Genomic DNA, 25,650 nt, shown 5'->3' with positions numbered 1-25,650 from the left:
CCCAATCAGCATCAGAATAGGCGGTGAGACCAGAGATATTCGAAACCGAGAGAGACAAACCATGATCAATAGTGCCCTGAAGGTATCGAATAATGCGCTTAATGGCTTGCATGTGGCTCCCTAGGGTCATGCATAAATAAACATACCTGCTGAACCGCATAAGATATATCCGGTCGAGTGAAAGTGAGGTATTGTAACGCTCCGGCCAGACTACGGTATAAAGTAGGATCCGAAAGTGCTGGTCCAGAAGTAGCACTGAGCTTAGAGTGCGTGTCGACCGGAGTTGCTACTGGATTGCAGTTCGTCATGGATGCACGAGCAATGATGTCCTTTGTGTAGAGTGACTGAGATAAAAACAACCCTGGGGAAGAACGAGAAGCAGTAATACCCAAAAAATGATGTAACGGGCCAAGATCAGTCATAGAAAATTCCAGTTTCATCAGGTCGATAAAACGGGCTAGTAGAGCATCAGTAGAGGGAGTGAGTATGATATCATCAACATATAGTAATAAGTACGCAGTTTCCCGGCCGGACCGGTAAATAAAGAGAGATGGATCACAAACACTACCCCGAAAACCACAACCTGTGATGAAAGTCGCAAACCTCTGGAACCATGCCTGAGGCGCCTGTTTGAGACCATAAAGAGAATGACGAAGACGAAAAACATAATCAGGTCGAGCGGGGTCAACAAATCTCGGAGGTTGATGCATATAAACTGTCTCAGACAAGTCCCCATGTAGGAAAGCATTCTTTACGTCCAATTGGTGAATCGGCCAAGATCTTGATGTGGCAATGCTGAGAACGGTACAAATGGTGGCAGGCTTAACAACCGGACTGAAAGTCTCAAAACAATCAACCCCAACCTGTTGAGATTTACCATTGGCAACAAGACGGGCATTGTATCGCTGCAATGTACCATCTGCATTAAACTTGTGACGAAATAACCACATGGAACGAATAACATGAGATCCAATAGGTCGTGGTACTAGGTCCCAAGTGTTAGTTTTTAACATAGCAATAAACTCATCTAGCATGGCCTTGGTCCAGTTGGGATCCCTAAGAGCATAAAGGTGAGATTTTGGCAGATTAGAGATATGTTGTTGTGTCTGAACATTGAGATTCAATCGGTGAATGGGACGGAAGATTCTACGAGACGCACGAGTAACAGGGCGAGAGGAGTTGGCTGAAGTGCCAGGCTGAGCGGAAGATGGAGGCGTGACCGCCTGGATGGTGCAGTCAGGAGCTGAAGTGTTGCTATCAGGCGCTGTTGCAGGTGCTGAAGTGTTGTTGTCAGGCTCTGTTGCAGTGACAGGACGCACTGAAATGTTGCTGTCAGGAGATGTGGGAGCTGACTGCTGTTGTGGGGGAATGTGGAGGTGAGGTGCTGTAGTGGAACGACGATGAGGAGGTGTGTAGGGATGTATTGCAGGAGACGGTGTATGTGCAGTGGCGGAAGATGGTGGAGCAACGTCTGGGCGCTGTTGTGTAGTGGAAGAAGGAACTGACGTAGTGGCGGAAGGTGGCTGGACAGGAGGATGAGGAGATGTTGGGTAACGGAAACGAATGGTAAGGAGAGTGGAATATGGTGTGGAGGGAGAGTCTTGACAGTATGATGGAGTAGAAACATTATTCTTGAATGGAAACACGTTTTCATCAAACGTCACATGACGAGATAAGATGATTTTGTTAGTGGCTAAGTCGAGACATCGATAGCCACGGTGATGAGTTGGAAAACCAAGAAAAACACACTTAGTGGAACGAGGAGAAATCTTATGAGTAGTGGTAGGGGAAAGATTGGGATAGCAAAGGTAACCAAAAGTACGAATATGAGAGTACGTTGGTTGAAGTTGATAGAGAATGGACACCGGAGAAGAGAAATTTAGGATTTTGGAAGGAAGAATGTTGTTGATGTAGACGGCCATATGTAGGGAGTCGGCCCAATATTTGGGAGGGACAGATGCATGAGACATAAGCGTGCGAGTGATGTCATTGACACGACGAATCATTCGCTCAGCTTTGCCGTTTTGAGAGGAGGTATGAGGGCATGAGAAACGGAAAACTAACAAATTTTTGTGAGCAAAATAATGAAACGATGAGTTGTCGAATTCACGACCCATGTCACATTGAAAAGATTTGATTTCACGTTCAAACTGAGTTTTAACGAAAGAACGAAATTCCAAGAACTTGGTATAAACTTGGGATTTTAATTTGAGAGGATAGATCCATAGATAATTTGAGAAGTCATCTAACAATATAAGATAGTAATTAAAACCAGTCTCAACATGCAATGGTGAGGTCCATAAGTCGCTATGAATGATATCAAAAGGAGCAAAATTAACAGAATTTGATTCAAAAAATGGCAGACGAACATGTTTACTAACTTGACAAGAATGACAAAGTTTGGTAGACTGATTTTTATTACATTGAATTGAAGATTTTGCACGTACATTATCTAAGATAACTTTCCCTGGGTGGCCAAGACGGCGGTGCCAAATGTCATGAGAGCACACGGCAAGGGATATAGGATGAGACAGAGACGATGTTGAAGGTGATACGGCAGAAGTAGTAATAGGATAAAGCTCCCCAGAACTGTTACATCGAAGGAGAATCTTCCTCGAATTCAAATCCTTCACAGAAAAACCAGACGGGTCAAATTCAACAGACACATGATTATCAGTGGTGAATTTACGAACAGAAACCAAGTTTTTGATTATGTCGGGAGCAACAAGAGTATCTTTGAGCTTTAGGGTGCGGGACGGAATATCTATGAACTTGGTACCAGAGGAAGTGACTGGAATACTGTGACCATTGCCAACTAAGATGGAATGAATATTACTAGTATTAAAAACAGTATTCAAAGTACCTGAATCCGCAGTGAGATGCGATGTGGCACCGGTATCCATATAGAAAGCGTCGTCAGGTGAGTATAAACTCATGGAGCTGTACGCTTCGGCAATGTCACTGGGTTGAAGACATTCCGTGGATGGAGTTAGATATGCTTGTGCACGTCCAACGCCAGAGGTTCGACCGCGTGACTGACCAGTACGGCCACGGCCTTGGAAGGAACCGCGGCTGGAAGGTGGCTGCCAATGTGTTGCCGGAGGTGCTGTAGGGTACGGACAAGGTGGCACTGCCCATTGTGGTGGACAGTGGATGTTATACGTAGGATGAGGTGCACCGTAGAGCTGGTAGGGGGCGGAGGTGTTGGCAGCAGGGGCGGTTCTGTGGCTGGAGCACATGAGCGATGGCCACCGCGTCTGGCATGACCACCACGTTGTGAGCGCTGGTTGCTGCGGTCTGTGGGTGGAGCTGCAGCGGCAAGAGCAGTAGGTGCAGACTGAGATTGTTTTTGGGAGCGTCGAATATCTTCGGTACGCAGCTGGGATCGAGCGGCATCAAACGTCGGCATTGATTGTTGGATAAAAGAGGCTACAGTGTTGTATTCCTCCGGAAGGCCGTTGACAAGTTGAATCACAAGGCGTTTATCATCCATGGGAAAGTCAAGATCAAGTAATCGATCGGACAGGGATTTGAGCTTATCGCAGTAATCATCAATACTAGTGCAATCAATAAACTTAAGATTGACAAATTTACGTTCAAGAGTCGCAGCGCGGTTACCTTTGTTGTCTTGAAAGAGTTTCTTGAGATGATTCCAAAGCTCTTTAGCAGTTTTGCCAGATTTTAGGACGGTGAGCATTAAATCCTTGGCCATGGTGGAGAACATCCATTGACGACAGAGAGCGTCGAGTTGGAGCACGGTGTCGGCGTCAACATCTGGGGGGGGTTTGTCTCCATTGATGAGAAAAAGAAGGCGATGAGCCTGAATATGGAGTTCAAACAGAAAAACCCAAGATGAGTATTCATCCTGTTTGATGTCTAGGATAATAGGGATTAGGGTTTTGATGTTGTTGATAGAAAACGCCGGATGGACTGTCTTTTTATCTCCTGCCATTGTTGATTTTGGTGAAGAAGGTGAAGAAGAAGAAGAGGATCGGCTATTAGGTCGATACCATGTTAGAGTTTTTGGTATAATGCCTTACCCTCTTTCGAGAGATAATGGCCATATATATTATTATGATTTTGGTCAATTAAGGAGAATATCCTGTGACCGTAAATAAGGCAGAGTATCTTCTATTACTGACCTCTGATACTTTTCTAATTTATGTTTCCGGATCTATATTTTGTCAGGCTGTTGCAAAGCTATCCTGCGAAACCATAAGCTTTCACGCAGTGTAGTCGATTTCGGCCGAAACAGCCGGAATTTCGGCGATACTTCCGGTTTCGGACTTAGGGGAGCCAATATCTACATTCTCTTCGCAAAGAGATCTCATAACAATTCCACCTACTTTTAATAATGACGATACTATCCCTATTTGATTACTACTCCCTTTGTTCTAGTTTAGATGGCTAAATCGGGGATTTTTTTGTCCTAAATTAGTTGTTAGATTTCATATATTAGCCTAGGGTAATTGTGGGAAAAAAGTTACTCTCTATGTATTTCTTAATCTTTATGCAAAATCATGTTTAGGCATCTAAGACTAAAATAGGACCGAGGGAGTAATAGTTAGTGTTAATTTAATTAGATACCCTCGATCAGTTAATTTACTAAGCTCCAATAACGTACAACCAAAGGAACCGAAGCGGATAGGGGGATGATTATGTCGCAAGGGGGCAAGCTAACTCTAGCTTCCATATCAAATTGTGCAATATTGTGCCGTCGGGGACTCGAACCTGGGACCACGTGGAGCACATGAAATCTTTGAGGAATGGGGATGACCAGCCGAGCTAGGTACCTTTTTATTAAAATTAAAATTAAAATTAATAATATAAAACAATCTTCAGTGTTACCGAACTTCTCTTTATGAAATACAATGTTAAGTTCGATGGTTTTATTTTTTGCTCGAATATGGTTCGGTTGTTACGGAGTTAAGTTCGATTGATAACTTTTCAACTGAATCTAGGTATATTTTCGCAAAGCCTAGGTTCGGCTGACAAGTTATCAGACGAACCTTTAAGTATTCTTGATATAAGAAGAGCGCTCAAGGTTCGGTTAACAAGGTTCGGATGACAAGTTACAGACGAACCTCTAAGTATTCTTCATATACAAAACCTTAGGTTCGGCTGATAACTTCAGCCAACCTAGGGTTTGCAAATAAAAAAAAATCTAAAGTTAATTTTAAAAAATTAAAAAAATATATATATATTTAAAATATTTGATAAATAAATGAATTGAATTAAAAAATATATATATAGGACAAGGGAGGGTATTAGTGTACTTCTACATATTTAAGGGTATTTTAGTAACTTAACTCACCCTAGGACACCCCTCATAAGCATCTATAGGACCAGGGTATTAGAATGTATGCCCCATAGTTTTCTTATATGCCCCAAATTATGATTCACTCAGATAAGCATAACCAGCTGCACAAAATTTAGGTTGAGGATACAATTGAGAAACTACAAAGCACGCAGTATCATCTAACCTTCGCTGCCTTGTACTCCCCGAATTTTCAAATTTTCTCAATGAATTATCAGTCAAGAAAAGTACAAATTACAAAGCACAAAATATAGTTTTACTGATCAAATATGTGTCGTACAAGCTTTTTCATTTTAAGGCGTGGAAATATCTTTGTGTATCCCTTTATGGCTTAGTCAGACCAAGATTCATCCTTCGGTTGAGACTCTAGTTAGCAATTCGACGTCCAACAGAAAATCGGATCGGTAGTAATACGTGCATTAATCAGCTAAGTGAAATAAAAATTCGGTCAATTACTCGGTCAAAAATACACAATGCGGAAAAGATCCGGGAATTCGTTAGTTCGCGTCTAATGCGTTTCATATATAATGCGGCACGGAAAATTCGGCGTATGTATATATATATTGCTTATAGTTTGGAATTTAAAGTAAGTATATTAGTGTTCTAAGAAAAGGTGGTGTATATGTATCTAGGTCATAAATTTCGGACGGTATATATTATGCCATGGCCCAATTAATCCTCACTCCGACCCCATCATAACTTACCGTAGACTAACCGTGAATTTTTCCATCCATCCATATCTAAAATACTTCAATACAAACCAGTTGTCACTTTTCTCTTTCTATTATTTTGTCTCCCACATTCTGCTCTACAGGAACATCTAGGGTCTACTTGCAATTCATCCAACCCGAAGAAGTCTTTAATTATTGTGGTTTTCTTATTTTATTAATCTAGGTTAACAGTTCAGACGATCGTGCTTCCTTACTTGATCAAACACCTACATCCTCCTTTATCTGCTAAGGTTTTTTACAATTACTCTAATAGCGAGGATGTTTGCTTCTTTAGTTGCAATATAAGGTATGTAAATAAGGTATGTATTAGGCGTATGTTGAAGTATGATCTTTGAAAATAAATTCAATTCTTCCATGTTTCCAGCGGTATTGGATTCTTTTATATGTATTAGGCGTATGTTGAAGTATGATCTTTGAAAATAAATTCAATTCTTCCATGTTTCCAGCGGTATTGGATTCTTTTAACTCCTCAATTAGATCATATGTTTGTGTTCGCTAGCTAGAGAAGTGTTATTGCATATGAGTAATGAACCAATGATGATGATATGGTTGGTTTTGAATCAGTTTTGTGTAAGTTATGTGCATATGAATAACGGACACTTTCTGTATGTTTGATAAAAGGACCAAATCAATAATTATCTTTGTATTATAGTTTGTTTAATGGTATGATAATTAAATTTATGCCTCTAACTGACCCGCAACCTCTTGCTAGAGGATTTCATATGATAATTGAGCTTAATTTGTTTCTTCTTTTTTTCTCCATCAGTATTTTAACTTATGGATAGAGTAAGCCAATAGTAGGTCTATAAGAAAATTGTGTAGTATTATATATTTTTCTGATAAATACTGAAGATTCAAACTTAATCTACTTATTTTGAGGTTATACAAGGAATACTTGGACCAAAGTCGATATTTCATTATGCTATATACTATGTTATTCTTCTTTTTTATCGTCTTTAGATTTCATTACAATTCATAGGTACATGATAGAATTAGTGATTTAATTAATGCTGGTACTGATTTATAGCTGCATGTTAAAAAATCACTGGCCATGTTTTTTCTCAGTCAATATACTCAATTTACAAAGATAAATGAGCTTTATAAAATTGTTGATTTATCCTTGGATTAGCCATTTGGGACTAATTTTCATGGGATGGATATGGTCCAACCTTCGAATATCTTTGCATGATTGGTACTTCGAGATATTCAACTCATGTACTTTTTTTGTCCCTTCAAATTTTATGTTTCTCATATGTGATTCATATGATACTTTTATATGTTTAAATATATAATACAAATATCATTGATGTGATATATCTTGTAATTGTGTTTGAATAACACTTTGTTTTTCTAGGTTTTTGTTTGTTGAGTTTTTTACTTGGAATTACATTTTAGTTTTTATTGTTATAAATATGTTGGAAGTTTTGAAGTTTTCTACGAGCTATTAGTTTTCCATCCTTGTATGATTTATATGCGTATAGACAAAAAGTACAAAAAATCCCAAATTTATGTTCGCCTTAGATATCGCATATGTTAAGGACAGCTATGGAACCATTAATGACATTCCTAATATCATATACATGAGAACGTAGACGAACCTGTAAATGAATTTTTGGTGTCAAATATTGCTTGCATCTTTTGTTTTTCTTTTTTTACTGACTTAGTTTTCCCCGAACTTCTTAAGCTTGCCAGTTGTTAATAGACTTCCTAAGGAACATCATCAGAAACTTTCTGAAGATGAATCCTCCTTGCTCAGTTGAAAATTCAATGTGACAAACTCTGATGTAAGAATGAAGACTTACAAGGCCAACTTGATTCTACCGGTGCAAGCGATTATCTCAAACAAATATGATGTCTTAAAGAACAAATATTTGAAGGACATGATAGAGAGATAGTACTTCAAGCAAAACTAGATAATTGAGAGAACATGAAGACGAACTTGTTATTTTATTCAGAACGAGAGGATCTCAAAGTTAAAATTTTAAATTATCTAAGAATTATTTAGTTAATGCGCTCGAAAAGATCAAAAGGTTGGAAGAAGAATATATGAGCCTAAAAGAGAGCTTGGCTCTCGGTAGTAATTCAGATAAATTAACCTCGATATTAGGAGCATGTAGACTTCATCATGATATGTTATAATTTGGATATGAAGGAATAGACACTCACTCGATATTAGGAGTATGTACTTGTAAAGAGGTGAAATTTGTCAAGGCTAAAGACTCTTTTCGACCAAAAGCTCTCACTCACAACAAAAGTGAAGTATCTCCACCACCTGCTAATGGCGGAAATAGGAAATTCAATCAAGCTTCAAAACAAGCACATATACATCCAGGTAACAATAAGCATCACTTTTCCCATATTACTAAAAATTGTTTTTGTTGTGGAAAACCAGGTCACTTGCAAAGGGATGCAGATTTTGTATAAGAGAAAAAAAAATATATCTTGTTTTGTTCATAAGATGACAAGATTTGATGCTCCCAAGTGGAGAAAAACTGAGTTGCATAATATCAGTTTTTACGGTATTCCCCCAAAGAAGTATCTAAGCGATATTAGGGATTAAAAAAACTTGTTTCTTGAAAAGCTAATCAGAAATGGTACCAAAGAATATCAATAAAGGGATAAGTTCAATAAGAATGATCTTCCATAAACCTAGTAAATGATGTTCATTTCAACACAACTTGATTGTTTTGAAATTGCATCCTCACCAAAAAAAAACCTAGTTTGAAACATCGTGAGGGACGCGCAAGAACTAGGGCACACATATTATATTGGGTAAGATGTTGAATATATGGTAAAAGTCATAGGATTTATGATTGGATTCTTTTAAAAAGGTATGCCTATAAACTTGAGCAAGCTTTATGTTATATGCTTGATGTCAGGATCTATTAATATCAAAAACACTCTTGTTTTTGAGATCTAGTGTTCGCTAAATGATTTGATGGAAATACGAGTATCATCATCATTAATTGCTTGAACATATACTTAAAGTTAAATACCCAATGTTTTTTAAGACGATAATTTACATCTCTTATACATGTTGAGTCATTGCTCCATAGAGATGAATCATGCCAAGATGTTGTTGTTACTCTCCGGAGTGGTTGTCATAATTGTATTTTATGCATCTATAAATTTAAAGGAGTCAATATAGTTATATCCAACTCAAGGTGCTACCACATTATTAATAGTAAGACCAAAATGGAATGACTCGATGTGGGTATCAACACTTCTTATGCTCTTATGTAGAGTTCTCTCAGCCTATCCGACTCCTAAGCAAGAGATGAGAACCCGATCCATGGGAATATATATACAAAAAGTTAAGAAGGATATGCTCTTCGATAATCTATCTAATAATAGTATTGATGTTTAAACTTAGGTTACAATTTCTGGGTAGACCTCTCAAGACATGATAGTCATACTGATTACGGGTACATCATTCACCATTAGTTAATAATAGATTAAAGGTAAAGTACTTATGATACACAAAATAATGTGGCTAATGATCCAGATACCTTGAGTATGATTCATGTTTACCTAATATGATTTGTGTTTAAGTTTTTAAATATACAGGTTAGAAGAAACAAACAGAGTCGATGACTTTTGTTTTTGATAAATATTACAAAGAATAAATTTTGAGTTCAAGCTTGTCTTGGTAAACTCTCGAAATATGATTCAATCATTGGATGTTCATAATTCCTTAACAATCTTAGATAAGAAAAATTTATTGTTTATCTTTTATTTCAAGTTGATCATTTGGAAATTTCCCAAGCAATGATATTTATTATCTATGGGAGATTGGGAATATTTCAAATTGTTTAAACAGAGTTTTCAGAACTAATGAAATTTTGGACATACGGTAAGTACACATACCCAGTACGCGTATCCTAGTGATCTGAGATCCAGAATAGGGTGGGTACGTGTATCTTAAGATTATGAGTTCGTGAATGTGAGGAAGGTACGGATACCCAATATGCGTACCCCAAGGTTCTGAGTCCATGATCGGCTAAGGGTATGCATACACGGTACGCGTACCCGAATAGCCTGAGTTCACGAACTGGTCCATGGGTATGCATACCACTATTACATGCCTCCCCAGTATCGAACTTAGCATATGCTCATAAACTATTTTCAAAAATACGTTTGACATTGATACAACTCTTATAAACACTTCTAAGACAACTTTTTTCATTAAATCACTTTGTGTTTGTGAATCATGATTTAAATCCTGAGTGTTGATGAACACTACTTATGCTTGTAAGTTCGAAGGAATACTTGTTATTATTGATTATCATTGTGCACGGTCCTTATTGACATATATATGTGGATCTTCTTCTTTATCAATAAAAACTTTTCATGCGCTTTTAGTTTTCATTCTTGGTGTAATTCCTTGTGAAAAGGTTAATTATATATTCCTCTAAGAGTAAAACAAATCTAATTTTTACGAATTTGTTTCTTAGTAAAAATAATTGTAATATATGATCTTCATGATCACATATTGTGTATTATTTGATTAGCATGAGATAGTTCTAAATTACCATTTTTTGGTCCTTGATTAGAAACGTGATCTCATGAGAAACTTTTAATGATTGATTTTTAGTTGATATCTTCTTGTGGGATTGCTAGGATCCAGTATTAAAATCTTTTTCTTCCATAGTAAGGTTTATTTTGTTGTTCTCGTTGAGAATGACATCAAAATGGGGGAGAGTTTAATTTTAACTTGTGCTTAAGATACATCTTTGTTGGGAGTGCGGCTGTGGAATTGTAGGAGGTGATTGTACCTTTATCTCTCTTTGATGAAGACGCTAAGTTTTCTTGGTGGAATCATCTAAATAAAAAGTTGGTATGTTATCTTTAGTCTCAATAACTCTTTTGTGTAGTTCATTAAGATTCCTTATTTTTCGCCTTTGCCAACTTTATTGACAAAAAGGGTAGAACTATTTAGTTATATTCTACTATACCATATGGATTCTCAGAGCATTTTATAAGGGAGAGTGCATTGCAAGCTATAGGTTTCTACCTATTATGAAAAAGAGACAAGTAAGGACTAGGGGGAGAACAGTATTGCTTCAAAGTTTTGGTACAGTTCGACTATGAGGAACGTAAAACTAATATGCATTGGCATAACAACTTAAGTAGATTTATTATTTACTTTAAATACTCTAACTTTAGAATTTTCATAAGTTATTAATATGATACGGATCTACAAAACAAGTACAAAATAAACGAATGCAGAATCAAATTTGTTGAAGATTCGAGAAATCAAGAAGCATAGTGGAGATAGAGCATATGTAAAATGAATTTATCATTAAAATTTCCAAAGGGGAAGATTATTAGAGCATTGCTCGGTTGGACCTACTAGCATTGGTATATCAAGTTAGTTGTCAAATTTAGATGTCAAAACGCACTCTTGATTTCGTCTACTAAACTCAGTTTCCGACTAGATTAGATTTCAGAAATAGAGTATAGAATCAAAGTTATCCTTGAATAATGAAGACTGGATCATGAAAACATCTATGGATAACTTAATTGAAGCTTAGTAACAAATACTTGATTCTCTTATTAATTGTACCTCTCTATCTATCGAAACAAGTGCTCGCTATATGCAACAATTCCTATAACGCTAAATATACATTTATGTATACACCCGAGGATATTTGAGCCTAAGATTTTAGTGAGAGTAACCTTTTCCTGGAAAGTTCCTTGTGTTTATAGTGGATGAAAATACGAACCCATCGAGACAAGAATCACCCATTTCCAAGTTATAATGAAGAAGTTATGAGTGATTAATTAAAGCAACAATTATATATATGGCTAAAGGTTGATTTTGTGAATAGAAAATTGTACACCAACTCTTAGCAACAACGGTTCGCGAACTAAAACCGTAGATACATGACTAAAGTCCTACTTTTGTCAAGTACTCGGTTTTTCCTTTCCTAGACAAGGTACCTTTGTGGGAATGTTATAAATACCCTTCATTTTTTTGACCTTGCACAAATACCCTTGAGGGGTAAAAATTAATTTTTTTGAAGTCAACTTGAGAAAGTTGCTTTCACTTTTTGGAAGCAACTTGTATAAAGTTACGTCCACTTCTGAAAGCAACTTGTGCTAACTGCTTCCACTTTTCGGAAGATAACGGTATTTTTTAAAAATTGAATAAGGGTACATTTTAAGGGGCGAATTTTGAGGGGTATTTAAATAATGTTCCCTTTTTTTAAGCAACCTGGACATGATCATTCACTATAAATAGAGGTTTCATGTAACTAGACAATCCATCCCTTGAAAACTTAGGTGTGTGTTCCATAAGGTTGTTTTTCTATATCTATGTTATTCACGAACAAGAGTGAGATTTCAAAAGATTTTACTTTGGAATCCTAAAGCACAGGGAATTTATCTTCTTTGATAGTTACCGAACATGTGTTCTACGTGTTTTTGATAAACCCCGAATCTGATAGATAAAGATATCTCTAGATTATTTCTAGGTGATCTTGTGAGGGGGAATCAATTAGGTCGCGGAACGTGTAATATTTAGGAGTATCTTCTAAATAGAATTAAAGTTCTGGTAGAAGATTTTCAAGAAAATTGGGGTTCTGCTATGGGATTTACAAGAGAAAATCCTAAAGAGAATCGATATTCTAATAGGAATTTTACAGGTGCACGAATACGACTGAAGCAGGTATTGCATCTAGTCCAAAATATGGTAGTAGGTAATTCGTGTAACAACTTAAATCAGTGTATGTTTGATAGGGACTAGATCCCGAGGTTTTTCCACAAGATTGTTGTTTTCCTTGTTAACAAAAAACTCTGATGTCTTTGTTATTTTTTTCTGCATTATATTGTTTTATTTTTATAATTGAAATATCACAGATTTTACGTAGTTATTGATGGTGGGTTTTTGACGAGGGTAAAACTTGTAAATTCGCATCTGAATCTATATCAGATATATATATATATATGTAAGTGTATATGCGCTAGGGCTTCACCCAGCTGAACTCTCGGTGTCCAATATATATTTATGGAATATTTCAGACTTATATCGTACTCACTTCTGTATTTAATCTACATTGATTGGACATATTCTAGATGGATTGGCCACTAGTATATAGCAATATTGTCTTCATTATACCACTGGTGATGGTTGCAATTCCTCTCCAGACGTTTTCTGACTATACAAAATATATTGAGTAATATTGAACATCATCTCGAGCCGCAAAACTTCTACGGCTGAGTTCCTCAAACATGTTCCATATGTAATCCAGGATACTAAAAAAGTGCCAACGCGAACTAAACGTGTCCATGGTCAAGCTACCATGCCAATTAACCAAGACAAGTTGGAAATCCAACTTGGTCGATGTCCCCAAGGCCAACTTAGCCGCGTCCCACGGCCAACATTGGCCAACGTCCCCAGGGCCAACTTGACAGCGCCCTAAGGCCAACATGACGTCTCAGAGCCTACTTGGCTAGCGTCTCTGGGCCAATGTTGTCGCGTCCCAGCACCAATGCCATTATAAAAATACCGATCATATTCCATGGCTATTGTTATAGCACCAACCTGGACGTTACAGAGCCGTGACAACCGCGACACCTTGCCAATGTTTCAGACATGCTTGTAGCACCTATACGCATTATTGCGGATATAGCATGACCAATATTCCGCAACATGCCACAAGTATGTCATGGGCATGTTAAGTTTCCATGAGCATGTTGATAATTCCATCTTATGGAAAACTTCTTATTAATCACACGAACCTTGAATCTGAGTTATCTCTTCAAGTTATATCACTTCGACAAGGTATGAATAGCTTAAGCTGAACACTTAGTCAAAATACATCGTGGATATAACTTAGTCAAAGACAAGATATGGTCCATGACTCTACTAGTTCCTATGAGAAATCAAAACATGTTTCATGGCGGAATTCTTCTGGAATATTGGTCTGGTGGTTTACAGTGACATGCAGCATGGCGCCACCCCATGATGATAAAGTGACAAGTAGTGGTGATGGTTAATAGCAGTTGAAGAAGATGATGGAGTAATGGTTTACAATCTTCCAGAAACTTCCCTAGCACGCAGGGCGTAACTTTACCATTACCTACACTATCTCCATATCTTCACGACTTCCACTACTTACGAGGAAACAGTGTGTGTCCCCTACAACTATAAATATACTTCTTTGTTTATTCATAAAACAGAACAAGCTTACCATTCTCAAGGTCTGCTTCTTTCATAGTTCGATAACCTTACACAAACAATTAATCAGTCACCATTATGATTCCTCAATTTTCTATGCTTTCCCTCCTCATAAGGATTAATTTACATGTTTAGATTCTTAAATCCATACTAATATTTGCTATGTTTCTTGTATTTTATCCTTGTATTAATCTTCTTTTCTATTTTATTTGTTTATTTAGGTGAATCATCTGAAATCAATAGAGATGGAGTTAAAAAGAGTTAAGAATAGGAAAGGAGTTCATTCACGCATGAAAATAAGAAGTTGGAATGTTCAAAGACAACTCTTGGACACAAGTTCCAGGAAAATTTACAGTTAGTAAGAAGTACCCTGAACCCAACCGTAGAAATTTCCACTACAAAGTTCATAAGGAGTTATGGTTGATTCCAAGCCAACCGTAAATAGAGATGAAGAGATATTAAGATTTGGTCATTTCCATCTTTTACAGGATGAAGATACTAATGAAACTAAAAAAGAATGAGGTCAATCGGACGTTGGATGAATAAGTTACAACCGAAATAGCTAAAGACATAAAAGTGTACATGAGGAGTTACAGCCAGTTTTGGAAGAGACAGGACCAATAACTCTGGGAGTTTTGGCACTATTTTCTTGTCAAGGTTATGGATCGTTTGAAGCCAACCGTAACTATGGTGTTTGACATGAGTTTGGGATTCTAAATCAAGGAATACGCGGTCCCGGAAGGATTCTAAACCCTAGACTACGTGAGCATTATATAAGAAGACCCTCAAGACATTAAGAACAGATCTAGACACCTTGGAAACATAATCCTACATCTCTTACATCAAAATCTAGGGTTTACCCCTTGGGGGGAACCCATTCTTCTTTGTAACTATGAGTATCTAAACTTTTGTTGATTAAGGATGAACTCAATGTTCTAAGCGTGAAGCTTGATTAGTTAATACAAGTTTATTTGAAGTTTTAATCATCATCGTTTTCTTTCATTATATCTAGGTCTTATGATTGATTCTTAGATTGATTTAGGTGCGCAAATAGATTAGTTTATTGATTACTTAATTGCTAGTAGAGATTTGAGAAACCCGTAATTGTCGATCAACTCCTACACAATTAGAAAACGTGAGATCTTGCAGAGGGATTTTGTGGAGCAATCGTGTATGTGAATACAAAACTAGCAAGTGGACTAATCTTACTGAGTTTAACTACTAAGATTAAACCTAAATTTACATACGTTAAAACGTTCAATCGAGTTACACCTTGTAAGCATACCTCAAGGCAGCTCAGTTGGATAGAATCCAATGACTAAGCGTAGATTTTATTTGGTAATACAAGGAGTTTTGAGGATATCTAAGTGTACCTTCTATTCTACGGTTGGTGATGAATGATTCTCACGGAAGATAGATAAGTATATTGATTCAGTTAACGCTTGGTAAGGGTGAATGATTCCTTGATCATCACTTTATTTTTATTGTTTTTATTTACTTTTTAGTTTTCTTACAACTAATACCCCTTTGTCGTTTACTTTATTTTTGTTTTGATGATTCAAATAACCTATGAATTACACAGCTCTCTATGGGAACAATTTTTACTGTCACTATATTACTAGTTAATTAGTGGGAAATATCTTGATTAATTTTTTGCACTTACAACATGCATCACCTCTCCTAAGATCAACTCATCTTATCTCCTTGTAATCGAAGCAGGACGTGAACGACCACCGTCTTGGTTTAGGATCGTCCTGTACGATTTTGATCCCCGAACATAAATTAGTACTTTGGCAGTACATTGCTTTACTTAGGACCAAATTTTAGGTAAAAACAGTTGTTAAACTCATATACTATTAAATCAATTGTAAATAACCTAGAAGACTCATTCTTGTTTAATTATTATCTTAAAATATTGATTACAAGATTTGTTTTTATTGGAATTCGGTTCATGGATAGTTCGAGTATATACTAGTTACGTATCCTTTCAACATGCTTTACCTTTTCAATCTTCTGTTAATAATCATGTCTATGGTCCTTTGGACCTTATCCACTCTGATGTATGGTGTTCACCGATTTCTTCAGTGAACAGATACAAGTGTTATGTCAGTTTTATTGACTCCTTTAGTAGGTTTACATGGATTTATCCTTTAGCCTACAAATATGATGTTCTACGTATTGTTCAGAAGTTCAAACCTTGTGTAGATAATTATTTTGGGAGATCAATAAGAATGGTTTAATTAGATTGTATTGTGAATATAGGAATTATATACTTTTCTTACATCTTGTAGAATTTTACATAGAGTTTCTTGCCCTCATATTCATCGGCAAAATGGAAAAGCGGAAAAGGGAACATAGACATTTTGCGGAAACTGGTATTGCACGCTTAAATCATGTTGGTTTGCCTAGGAGTTATTGGTCTTATGCCTTTGAGACTGCTAATTTTGTTACCAACAGATTACCTACTCATGTTTTGAATGACTCTACTCCTCAGAGACTTAATTTCATACTTAGTCTAGATTACACAGTTCTGGAGATATTTGCTTGTAGTTGTTATCCTTGCTTAAGGCCTTATAACAGTTAAAAGCTTGAGAATAGATATGTTAAGTGTATTTTTCTGGGTTACAGTGCCATGCACAAGAGGCATAGATGCTTAAATCCATCTATTAACAAGTTGATTATTTTCAGGAATATTATCTTTGATAAAATCGAGTTTCCTTATTCTTTTACGTTTACTTCTATCACTACTTCAGCTTCACCATTTATACCACTTGCATCTGTTTCTACACCTTCTTCCATTATTGAAACCCTACCATCCCCACCACCTCACCTTCAGTATTACCTCATGCACCTTCACCAGAACCTGTTATGGTTCCTCCATTTCCACTAGCTACTTCATCTACTATGCATGTTCCTCACTTTATGTAAAATAAGCAAAAATGGAGCTTTCAAACCCAAACGTTTTAGTGTTAATTATGGTAAGCCTCTTATTACTCCAACTATTTTTTTCTAAGGCTAGTAAGGAACTTAAATGGAGAGGGCATGTGTGTGAAAAAGTGACAACACTGACTGAGAATGGTACTTGGATTCTTGTTGATCCACATCCCTCTCAGAATGTTGTTGGCTACAAATGGGTGTTCAAAATATATATTTTTTTAAAAAGGCATATGGAACGGTGAAAAGGTACAAGGAAACGTTAATTTCCAAAGGATTTAATCAGGTTGAAGGAATTGACTATCAAGATACTTTCAGTTTAGTTGAGTCAACTTATGATTTAGATTCATTAATTCAAAGGTTAGTCTATTAGGCAGTTGATGTCAAGAATGCATTTCTTCATGGTTTTCTTGATGAGGAAGTGTTCATGCAACGACTATCTGGATTTGTGGATAAAGATTATCCAAATCATGTTTGTGCTATAAAGAGATCCATGTATGGTCTCAAACAATCTCCTAGAGCCTGGTTTGGGAGACTCGGTCAGTTTCTTCTGTCTCAAGGGCTTCAGTTCTTCTACAACTGATGCATTTCTATTTATCGAAGGTTATTGCTGGTGTCTCTTTCTGTGGCCATCTATGTGGATGAAATATTAGTTACTAGAGGTTATGATTCTGCAACTATGCCTCTCTTATCTATTTTGGGTACTGAATTTGCCATCAAGGACCTTGGACCTCTTAGTTTCTTTTTTGAAATTCAGGAAACATACTCTACCAATGGTATTCATCTCAGTCAGCAGCAATATACGCAAAATCTTCTAGACAAGATCAGTATGCTTTCAACTAAGTCAGTTTTAACTCTTGTTGTTGCTAATTCTCACACTATTCCCGATTCCACAACATTTGAAAATCCTGAACTTTATAGGAGTATTGTAGGTTCTTCGCAATACCTCTTTAAAAGAAAAATATCTCTTATAAAATGAATAAGGCTTTTCAGCATACGCACAATCCTTGTGTTGATGATTGGAATGCAGTCACATGTATTCTCAGATATTTGAATAAAACGATGCATAATGGGTTGCAGTTTAAGAGGTCGTTTGTTTTACATCTGCAAGTTTTATGTGATGCTAATTGGGGAGGTGATATGGTGGATGAAAGGTCTAATAGTGGCATGAATTTATTCGTGGGTCCTAATTTGATCTCCTGGTACTCTAGGAAATAAAAATATCTCCATATCCAGCACAAAAACAGATTACAGAGCTATGGTTGAGTATACATCTGAGCTTATATGGGTGTAGTCTCTTTTGCAGGAATTGCAGTGGATTCATCCTATTTTATGGTGTAACAATATGGGGGATACAAATATTTCTGCTAACCTAATATTTCATAATATGATGAAACACATGGAGATTGCATTTCGTTTTGTGCTGAGTTGGTTACTGCCAAGTTACTCCTAGTTCATCACATCTCTACCAAATATCAGATTGCTGACACTCTACCAAGTTTCTTACTTCTTTAAGGTTTTTATTTCTTCGTGACAAGCTCAATGTCACTGCTTCAGCTTCCATGAGCTTGTGTATGTGTGTTGTGTGTAGGGGGTGCAAGAGGTGTTAGCATGAAGTGTAATTCGAGTGTCATTTATATTTCTATCAATTATGTCTGTTAGTAATTAGTGTATTTTTCCCGTTAAGGGGTAGCTCAGGAGTGTCATATGTTTTTCATATTTTGTAACTCTATCTCTTACAGAAGTGTAAATCGAGTGTCATTTCTATTTTTATGTCAGTTATGTTTGTTAATGGTTAGTTTAATGTCTATTAAGGGCACCTCAAGAGTGTCATGTGTATTTCATGTTCTATAACTCTATCTCTTAAAAATAAGAATGATTCTCCTCACCGATCTTGATTAATAGTAAGAATGGATCTCCTCACTGATCTTCATTAATATAAGACCAGAATCTTGTCCACCGACTTAGTGCTTCTGACAACACCAATATCTAAACTTTCTTAAGATTGCGGAAGCATTTTTGTTCGAATGACTATCTATTCGATTTCAGGATAACTGAAATTTCAGAATTACTCTAGGTTAAAAAAAAAAAGTTATACTCTATATTGGGTACCCAAAAAAGAAGTGATTCAAGGTTTGAACATATTCCTAAAACACGTACCTCAAGAGTCAAGAGCGAACCCGCTATCTACAGCAGTAGTGTGTATAATATCATACACGTACTACATGTGAGGAGCTGTACCACGGTTTTGTTTCACTGGGTTTTTCCTTGTCAAAGTTTTAATGAGGAAATTGATTTCGGCACAATAGTCATAAGGGAGAGAACTACATTTGGAAGACCTACATCCAAGCTTATATGAAGCACTGCATATGAAGTTCTATCGGACCGCACAAAGGCGAGTGTTGTAGGGTCTGTGCTCCATGAATGTGCGGCCTAACTAAACACCTAGAGTTTTCTTTTTCACATGTATATCAAGGATATTATTTTATATAACCGATATTCTGATTAACGGAAACTACCATCTGCCTCTTTACTTTCCCTATATTTTCCACTCAAAATCTAGGTTAAAGAAAAGAAGTTAAATTCCTTATCCAAACTTGTTAAATCCCTTCACCAACCTGTAACGGAACACTCCGGGTGGACACATTCATCAGTGTATGGTCCTAAAACAAGTACCTCAAGAGTCAAGAGCGGACCCGCTAGATAGCAAATATATACGTGACCATCTACAGCCGTAGTGTGTATAATATCATACACCTCATCAGTATCAAATCACATAAAACCCCAATTTCTCTTCGAGGGAAAAACAAAACACAAAACAAACCCCAAATTCTCACATTCTGAAAAATCAATCAAATCAATCGAAGATGAGCAACAGAGGCAAAAATTTCCGTCGCCGCTCTGAAGACGACAACGATGAATCCGCCACCACCGCAGCGACGGCTCCAACAACAACAACCACCACCAAGAAACCACCACAATCCGCCCCCAAAAAACCAGCAGCACCAAAACCAAAACTCCTCAGTTTCGCAGATGAAGAAGGAGAAGAAGAATCTCCATTCACTCGTCCTGCAAAACCTAAAAAATCCACTTCATCATCATCTTTTCTCAGTAAATCATCGACTCACAAAATCACCTCCATGAAAGAACGAATCTCTTCATCTGCTTCAACTCATACTTCATCATCTTCGAATGTTCAACCACAAGCAGGTGAGTACACAAAGGAAAGACTCTTAGAATTACAGAAGAATACTAGAACAATAGGTAGTTCATCTCGTCCACCACCTCCTCCTTCTTCAGAACCTAAAATTGTTTTAAAAGGTTTAATTAAACCTATCTATGAAGAAGAGAAGAAGAAGAATGATAATGATAAAGAATTAGATAGAATGGATGTTGATGATGCAGAAACTAGGTTAGGATCGATGGGAATTGGAGGTGAGGGGGATAAAGACTTGATTCCAGATCAAGCAACGATTAATGCAATTAGGGCAAAACGGGAGAGGCTTCGGCAGTCACGTGCACCGGCGGGTGATTATATAAGTTTGGATGCTGGTAGTAATCATGGAGAAGCTGAAGGGATAAGTGATGAGGAGCCTGAATTTCAAACAAGGATTGCATTAATTGGGGATAAGAGTAGTAATGTTGGCGTGACTAAGGGGGTTTTTGAGGATGGGAGGAAATTGATTAAGGAGGTACCTATTGATTTGAGGAATGGTGGGGAGTTGGTGGAAGAAATTGTTGATGATGAGGAAGATGAAGACGATAAGATTTGGGAGGAGGAACAATGTAGGAAAGGTAGAGGAGTTAGTAATAGTGCTGTTCCAGTTGTTGTTGCTGCTAAGAAGAATTTGTCGCAGCAGCAGCAGCAGCAACAAAGTTATGCATATCAAGAGGGTGAGTATCAGCCTGGGCACAATGTTTTGTCAGGTCTTAACATTGGAGGATCTGCTGGTGTGATGAAAAAGCTGTTGTCGATTCCTCAACAAGCTACTGTCGCCAGCCAAGCTATGCGTGAGAGCCTTCAGAGGCTCAAGGTATGTATAAACTATCGTCTGAATTCTTTTATAGTTATGTTTCATAGTTGAATTCTTAAGTTTAATGGTTACATCCATTGGCATAGTGATGAAGATCCTTAAATTGTCTAGTGTAGCTGCTACTAACACCTTTGGCACTTATTATCCTCCGCACTTATTATAATAATAATGTTCTTTTAGGCGTAGATGCATTACAACTGTGTGTTAATGTGAATGAGCTGGGTAGATTAAGTATATGTCATAAATATGTAGTGGGATAAGTGAAGCTTAGGTCGAGTTTTCTTGTTCTACCAGTTTTTGAACTTCCTCTTCTGGAAATTAATCCTTGTGTCTCTTACAAGTTAAAAGCTATTGTACAATTTGAACTGTTGTATGAGGTTCACAATAGAGTATTTTAGCTGGTGGCCCAACATTCTGATATTGTAATTTAGTCATTTTGAGATGAATGGTTTTGTATTGTAATTCTCAACCGACAATTCTATTTTTGTTACCAGGAAACTCACGGAAGAACCATGTCAGCGCTGGATAGGAATGATGAGAATATGTCTGCAGCACTTTCTAACATCATTGATCTTGAAAATTCCTTAACACACGCTGATGAGAAGTTTGTCTTCATGCAAAAGCTTCAGGACTTTGTTTCGGTTATATGTGACTTTTTACAGGTATGACTTTTAGCTTAAAGTGTGTTTCGTTAGCATATACGTCTTCCTGGTTTTCATGCTTCTCGAATACCTTGATACACTCACTTCATTTGCATAACTTTGCAACATTACATAATAAAAGCATGGTGGCTTATAAGGTAAAAATTGCTTTGTTGTGCACACTTCTTAAACCTGTAGAAATCTAACTTAACCAGCAACCACGGAGACAGAATTTTGCCGCGGGCAATTAAGGTTTCGACTTAGAGAAGCTAGTGCTCTCTTTTTGTTTTGATGAGTATCTTAATAGAGCTGCCTGTTCAATATCTTCATCTTCGTTCTGTTTGTTTTTGCCTCCTAGCTACATTAAATCGTGTGAATTCATATCTTTTGCAGTCGTATCTCGCTCTCTCTCTCTCTCCCTCTTTTCTTTTCTTTAGCATGAAATACAAATTATGCATGTTCAGTTTACTAATGATTCTCTTGTTATGTAATTGATCCTGTTTCAGCATAAGGCTCCTTATATAGAGGAACTTGAAGAACAAATGCAGAAACTTCATGAGGAACGTGCAATAGCTGTTTTAGAAAGGAGGACAGCTGATAATGCTGATGAAATGATAGAAATAGAAGCACCTTTGAGTGCGGCAACGTTGGAACATAGTAAAGGCAGTAGCATTGAAGCAGTGATCAATGCTGCACAGCTGGTATCTTCTAAAACAAGGGAGCAAACTAACCTGCCGGTTAAGTTGGACGAACTTGGTCGGGACATGAACCTACAAAAGCGGATGGAAGTAAAACGTAGGGCTGAAGCCCGAAAGCGTAGGAAGGCCCGTTCGGAGGCAAAGAGAATGTCTGCTGTTGGAGATGATTTTGCGTACCATCATATTGAAGGAGAGTCCAGTACTGATGAAAGTGACTCGGAAAGTACGTCATACAAGTCTAACCGTGAAATGCTGCTTCAGACTTCAGAGCAAATATTCAATGATGCAGAAGAAGAATTTTCAAAACTTGCTCTTGTCAAAGAGAAGTTCGAAACATGGAAAAAGCGTTTCTTCTCAAGTTACCGCGATGCTTATATGTCTCTAAGCGTGCCTGCTATCTTCTCTCCATATGTGAGACTAGAGCTTCTTAAGTGGGATCCGCTCCATGAAGAATCCGACTTTTATGATATGCAATGGTATACGGCTATAACCACACTATTTAATTTGGGCAATATATCTTCGCATTTAGGTTAAATTAGTTTTTATGTCTAATCGAAACTAAATGCAGACATGATTTATTCTTGTAATTGTAGGCACTCTCTTCTGTTTGATTATGGGTTGCCAGAACATGGAGGTGACGTTAACCCGGATGATGCTGATGCTAATCTCGTACCAGGACTAGTGGAAAAAGTTGCACTTCCAATTTTGCATCATGATATTGCACATTGCTGGGATATGCTCAGTACTAGGGGGACGAAAAATGTTGTTTCCGCCACAAACTTGGTTATTAATTATGTTCCAGCTACCAGTAAGGCAGTTGGGGATTTAATATCTGCTATACACTCTCGACTAGCTGACGCTGTTGCCAACATTACTGTGAGTATAAGTTATTACTTAAATTGTTTATCTCGACTTACGGACGTTGATATTCAGCTGTAGGTTCCAACATGGAGTACACTAGATGTGGAGTTGTTTCTTATCTTTGTTTGAATTTCTGTAGGTTCCAACATGGAGTACAGTTGTGATAAAAGCTGTTCCTGATGCCGCACGAATTGCTGCATATCGATTTGGCATGGCTATTCGTTTGTTTAAGAACATTTGTTTGTGGAAAGATATTCTTTCTAATTCAATTATAGAGCAGCTGGCTCTTGATGAGCTCCTGAGTGGAAAAGTTCTGCCTCATTTGCGCAGCATCAAACCAAATATTCATGATGCAATTACGAGAACGGAGAGAATAGTTGCATCCTTAAATGGTGTGTGGTCTGGTTCCAGTGTCACAATGGAGCGCAGGTACAAACTGTTTCTCGCGCTGTTTTTCTTTTATTTGTATTAAATATGTTCTTTTGATCAGAAAGACCTTCTAGCTATAATTATTATTTTTTCTTTAGATACATTCTCTTGTTTTTTCCATGAACATCAGAATAGTTCTAGACCGACAGCCCGGTGTTGGAAGGATAGAGCACTTTGGGGCTTTGATTCTAGCACAGTAGGCCAGAGATAATATTATTAGGGTTTCTTTAGATGCATTCTCTTCCTTGAATTTTTCATGACATCAGGATAGTTCTAGACCGACAGCCCGAATTTGGAAGGATAGAGTACTCTGGGGCTTGATTCTAGCACAGTAGGCAAGAGATAGGGCAAATGACTCTCAGGGTCCACTGTTTTCCACAATGGGGTGAGGCTGGGTTTGTTTCAGTTTGCAATTCGGGATGTCAGTAAATTTTTTGAACGTATACTCCCTAATGAATCAGCGGTAATTAAGACACCCTTTTATTGTGTTAACTCCTCCACACCAAGATACCTTAATCACCTGATTATATGAAGATTTGTCCAAATTTTGTTATTTGTGTTTTTTTTTCTTCTTCAGTGGCCTCTGCTGTCCTAGACAACTTTTACCTTGAAGGAATTTAGGATCTAACATTTTTTATATTACCTTTGCAGCTACAAGTTGCAGCCATTGGTGGATTATGTGTTAACACTTGGGAAGACACTTGAAAAGAAGCACGCATCAGGGGTGAGTGAGACTGAGACTAGTGGGCTTGCTCGTCGACTGAAAAAGATGCTTGTTGATCTTAATGAATATGACAAAGCCAGGGCTATTTTAAGAACCTTTCAACTCAAAGAGGCTCTGTGAAGATAAAAGAGTTTCATCACTTTCTCCTGCAGCACTGTAAAGAGAATTTCCAAATCATGAATCCTTTGTGGAACACTAGTTGGTCACAGTGACATGGTTACAGCCGTTGTTTGTCCAATCGACTACTCCAACATGACCGTTTCATCATCTCGTGATACAATCCTTGTTTGGACTCTTAACAAAAAAAAAAGGAAATAACTATGGAGTTGAGTTCTAAACGCCGTCTTACTGATCATGGTCATTTTCTTTTAGATGTTGTTCTATCATCTGATGGTCAGTCTACATTATCCGGTTCATGGGATGGTTAACTTCGTCTGGGATCTAAAAACTGGTGTTAGTTACACGTAGATTCGTGGATCATACTAGTGATGTATTATCAGTTGCTTTCTCTATTAGTAACCGTCAGATCGTTTTTGCTTCAAGGATTGTTCGATTAAGCTGTGGAGAACTTTGGGTGAATGTAAGTGTACGATTGAGATGATGATTCACATACTACTGGGTGACTTGTGCTAGGTTTAGTCCTAAAACATTTCTACCAACTGTTGTTTCTGCATCATGGGATAAGACTGACAAAGTTTGGAATTTGAGGAATTCTCTAGCGGGACATGTTGGGTGTGCGAATTCACCTGATGGTTCATTGTACTATATGCAGTGGTGGTAAAGATGGTGTAGCGTTGTTTTGGAGTCTCTATTTGAGGAAGTGATGACTCTTCCGTTGACCCGAATCTTCGGCAACTCCATTACCACTCAAATGCAAAAAACTCCAAGTGGAGTCTCTAATTTTGTTAGCTCAATTTAAAATCTTCCATTATAATAGTTAGCTCTGTTTTGTTTGAAAGTAGAGGCAAAGCAGTGCCCAGCATTTCATCTTCACCAAAGTGTAGATTGACATGACCGTCTCCTCATAGATTTGTAGGGTCTGTGACTGTAACTAGACAATGGGCAGGGTCGCAAAGACAGATATTACTAACAGCTAAAG

The 25,650-nt window shown here is 37.3% G+C and overlaps 1 protein-coding gene and 1 pseudogene across 1 annotated transcript; both read left to right on the top strand.

Moving 5' to 3' along the window:
• The first annotated feature begins 19,935 nt into the window (after window positions 1-19,935).
• On the top strand, window positions 19,936-25,485 carry LOC113338751 (transcriptional repressor ILP1-like). Its single transcript, XM_026584137.1, has 6 exons — window positions 19,936-21,198; window positions 21,693-21,860; window positions 22,346-23,013; window positions 23,131-23,413; window positions 23,538-23,827; window positions 24,479-25,485. The coding sequence occupies exons 1-6, from the start codon at window positions 20,032-20,034 to the stop codon at window positions 24,669-24,671; spliced, it is 2,769 nt and encodes a 922-aa protein (XP_026439922.1). The 5' UTR covers window positions 19,936-20,031; the 3' UTR covers window positions 24,672-25,485.
• On the top strand, window positions 24,729-25,487 carry LOC113338752 (annotated as a pseudogene).
• Window positions 25,488-25,650: the final 163 nt, after the last annotated feature.

This window comes from Papaver somniferum, unplaced genomic scaffold (assembly GCF_003573695.1).
Source record: "Papaver somniferum cultivar HN1 unplaced genomic scaffold, ASM357369v1 unplaced-scaffold_19, whole genome shotgun sequence".
Classification (NCBI taxonomy): domain Eukaryota; kingdom Viridiplantae; phylum Streptophyta; class Magnoliopsida; order Ranunculales; family Papaveraceae; genus Papaver; species Papaver somniferum.
The sequence above is the reverse complement of the archived record's forward strand: the minus strand, read 5'-3'. Positions and strand labels throughout refer to the sequence as shown.